At 41.1% G+C, this 2,856-nt stretch overlaps 1 protein-coding gene across 1 annotated transcript; it reads left to right on the forward strand.

Annotated features, from left to right (window-relative positions):
- Positions 1–261: 261 nt before the first annotated feature.
- Positions 262–1,203, forward strand: LOC102486843 (olfactory receptor 8K5). Its single transcript, XM_006148755.1, has one exon. The coding sequence runs from the start codon at positions 262–264 to the stop codon at positions 1,201–1,203; it is 942 nt and encodes a 313-aa protein (XP_006148817.1).
- Positions 1,204–2,856: the final 1,653 nt, after the last annotated feature.

Genomic DNA, 2,856 nt, shown 5'->3' on the forward strand with positions numbered 1-2,856 from the left:
CAATTTCTCCAATTGCTGACGTTCTAAAAGTTTATGTTGTCATAACAAATAGTACAATTATTTTAAACACAGTCCTTCTTATGGGAAGTAGAAGATTTAATTATTCATTTAAGTTTAAGAACTAGATGTGAGAATTATTTGTTCATTATTTTGAAGAATTACGTCCTTTCAGTCTTCAAAGATTGTAATTTTCTTGGATGATTCTAAACAAAAGCTTATCATAACAGCCCTGTTTCTTCCCAGGAGGGATCCTTGAACTCAATGGGCCACCAGAACCTTACGGTGCCAGCTGAATTCATTCTGACAGGTGTCACAAGTCAGCCTGAGTTGCAGCTTCCCCTTTTCGGGGTCTTCCTCATCATCTACCTGGTGACAGTGCTGGGAAATCTGGGCATGATCATTCTGACCAAGCTCGACTCCCGCCTCCACACGCCTATGTACTTCTTTATCAGACATTTGGCTTTCATTGATCTTGGCAATTCTACGGTCATATATCCCAAGATGATGGTCACTTTCATTATAGATCAAAACACTATTTCTTATTGCGCATGCGCTACACAGATGGCTTTCTTCATATTCTTCATTATCAGTGAACTATTCCTCTTGTCATCCATGGCCTATGACCGCTACGTGGCCATCTGTAACCCTCTGCTCTACAACGTCATCATGTCTCAGAAACTTTGTCTAGTACTGGTGGGTATTCCTTACGTCTACAGCACCTTTCAGGCTATAATGATCACTAGTAAGATTTTTGTATCCTCCTTTTGTGGCTCTAATGTCATCAATTATTTCTACTGTGATGACGTCCCTGTTTTATCCATGCTCTGCACCAATGCACAAGGGATCGAATTGCTAATCATTCTCTTTTCTGCACTTAACTTGACCTCTTCCCTCACGGTAGTGCTGGTGTCCTATGTAATGATTCTTTCAGCCATCTGCAGAATGCAGTCTGCAGAGGGGAAGAAGAAAGCGTTCTCCACCTGTGCGTCTCATCTGACTGTGGTGGTGGTGTTCTACGGAACGCTGCTCTTCATGTACCTGCAGCCCAAATCTGCTCACTCTTTCGATACTGATAAAATGGCCTCTGTGTTTTACACTCTGGTGGTTCCCATGCTTAACCCCTTGATCTATAGCTTTCGTAATAAAGAAGTGAAAAATGCCATTCGAAGGATGTTTCATAATCCATGCAATCATTGTGTTTAATGTTCAGTAGGGAATTTTGAAATAATAAACAATCTGTAAGGCCATGTCACTTGACCATCCATTTCCAATAGTTATTATTACATTCTTCTTTTGTTTTTACTGAAAATCCTATTGTTCTTAGCGAAAACAGATTCTTTACTTAAACTCATCATTCAACTTTAGATATCTTTTAAATGAGAGCTTCTACTCCAAACTCTTACCGTTTTCCATTTTTTCTGAGTGACTTCATAGAACCTTGTATGTTATCAGTGGAACACAGATTAAATGATACATTAAAAAAAAAAAAAAAACCTGTTTCTAGGATTTGTTATTTAGTTTGTTCTGGGTCATGTTGATTTTCTACAGAGAGAGAAGGAGAGAGGAAGAGAGAGAGAAAGAAAGAGAGGAGAGAGGTTAAGTCCTCTCTCCCGTAACCCTGATGGAACAGCCATGCAGCAACTCCATCTCCCCTGTTCTCTTCTTGGGATTTGGAATTGTTTGCACATGTGATAGGTGAACTCTAGTTGCTGGTCTGAGAATGAACCTGTGAGGCCAGCCATGAGTGATTCAGAGGCCTAAACCTCTATGCCAATTGATGGTCAAGTTTCAGGATTTTTAAGATGTAGTTTAGTTTTGACTTTTAGTACAGATGTCTTCTCAGTACTGTTTTCTTTGTTTTGCTGAATTCACACCTACACTGAGAGTGAAACAAGTCCTTTAAAGAGAATGTACACTTGGCACACAGTTGGTTTTATGTTTTGTTTAATTTTTTGTGTTGTCTCATGGTGTGTGTGTACTTACTGGATGGACAGAGAACATGCCCAACCTGAGTTTCTGGCCACTGGGTCCAGGACTCAAACCATAGTCAGCCATGTAGGAGCCCAGTAATGTAACCACTACAGCATCTTCAGACCCCATTCTTTGTGTTTTAATTGTTCTTTTAATAAATTCTGATGATAGGTTTCCTTGAAATGCAGAATTTTTTCAAAAGTTATTTTTGCATTTCTTCCAAGAGAAAGAGCTAAAGCAACATACCCATGACAAGGTCTCAGGCTGCATTCCTATACGTGAACTCAGCCAGCCAGGATCATAGGCACACACATGTGTAGAGTGTGCATAGTGGGAGTGCTAAGACAGAGCCAGGACCTTCCCAAATGGTCTCCTGTTATGAGATTTGGGAATGAGCTGCTTTGTGTGAAATCATTAGATCTGTAGGTCCAGTTCTCTGAGAGTACAGATGTGCCCTAAGATGCAGGAAAACAAACAAACAAACAAAATCTCCCATTATAAAGTAGGAAAATGAAGAGTTTTATTTAAAACTAAAGATTTTTAATAGAAAAGAAATGCATGCCTCAAGCAAAATGGTATGTGGTTGAGCAGCTGCTAGAGGTCTGCTACTCTGGGTGTGGGGTCAGGTGTGATTTGTTTGTGAGAATGGGTCATAAAATCTTATCGGTAGGGACCAGCAGTTAGCATAATGGCTATGTCGCTGGACTTCCACATAGTCGACCGCAGTTCGAGTCCCGGACCTGGTGGCTTAAAACTCACGCCAGGTGCATGTACGTGCATGCTCAAGATCCCGAGAGGAGAATGGAGGAGAAGGGATTGCGGCGTGGCCATCCCCCCTGGGGAGTGATTTCCTGCTTTCTGTCTCTGTGTCTCTCTCTGTCTGGC

This window comes from Tupaia chinensis, unplaced genomic scaffold (genome assembly GCF_000334495.1).
Source record: "Tupaia chinensis unplaced genomic scaffold, TupChi_1.0 Scaffold000242_1, whole genome shotgun sequence".
Classification (NCBI taxonomy): domain Eukaryota; kingdom Metazoa; phylum Chordata; class Mammalia; order Scandentia; family Tupaiidae; genus Tupaia; species Tupaia belangeri.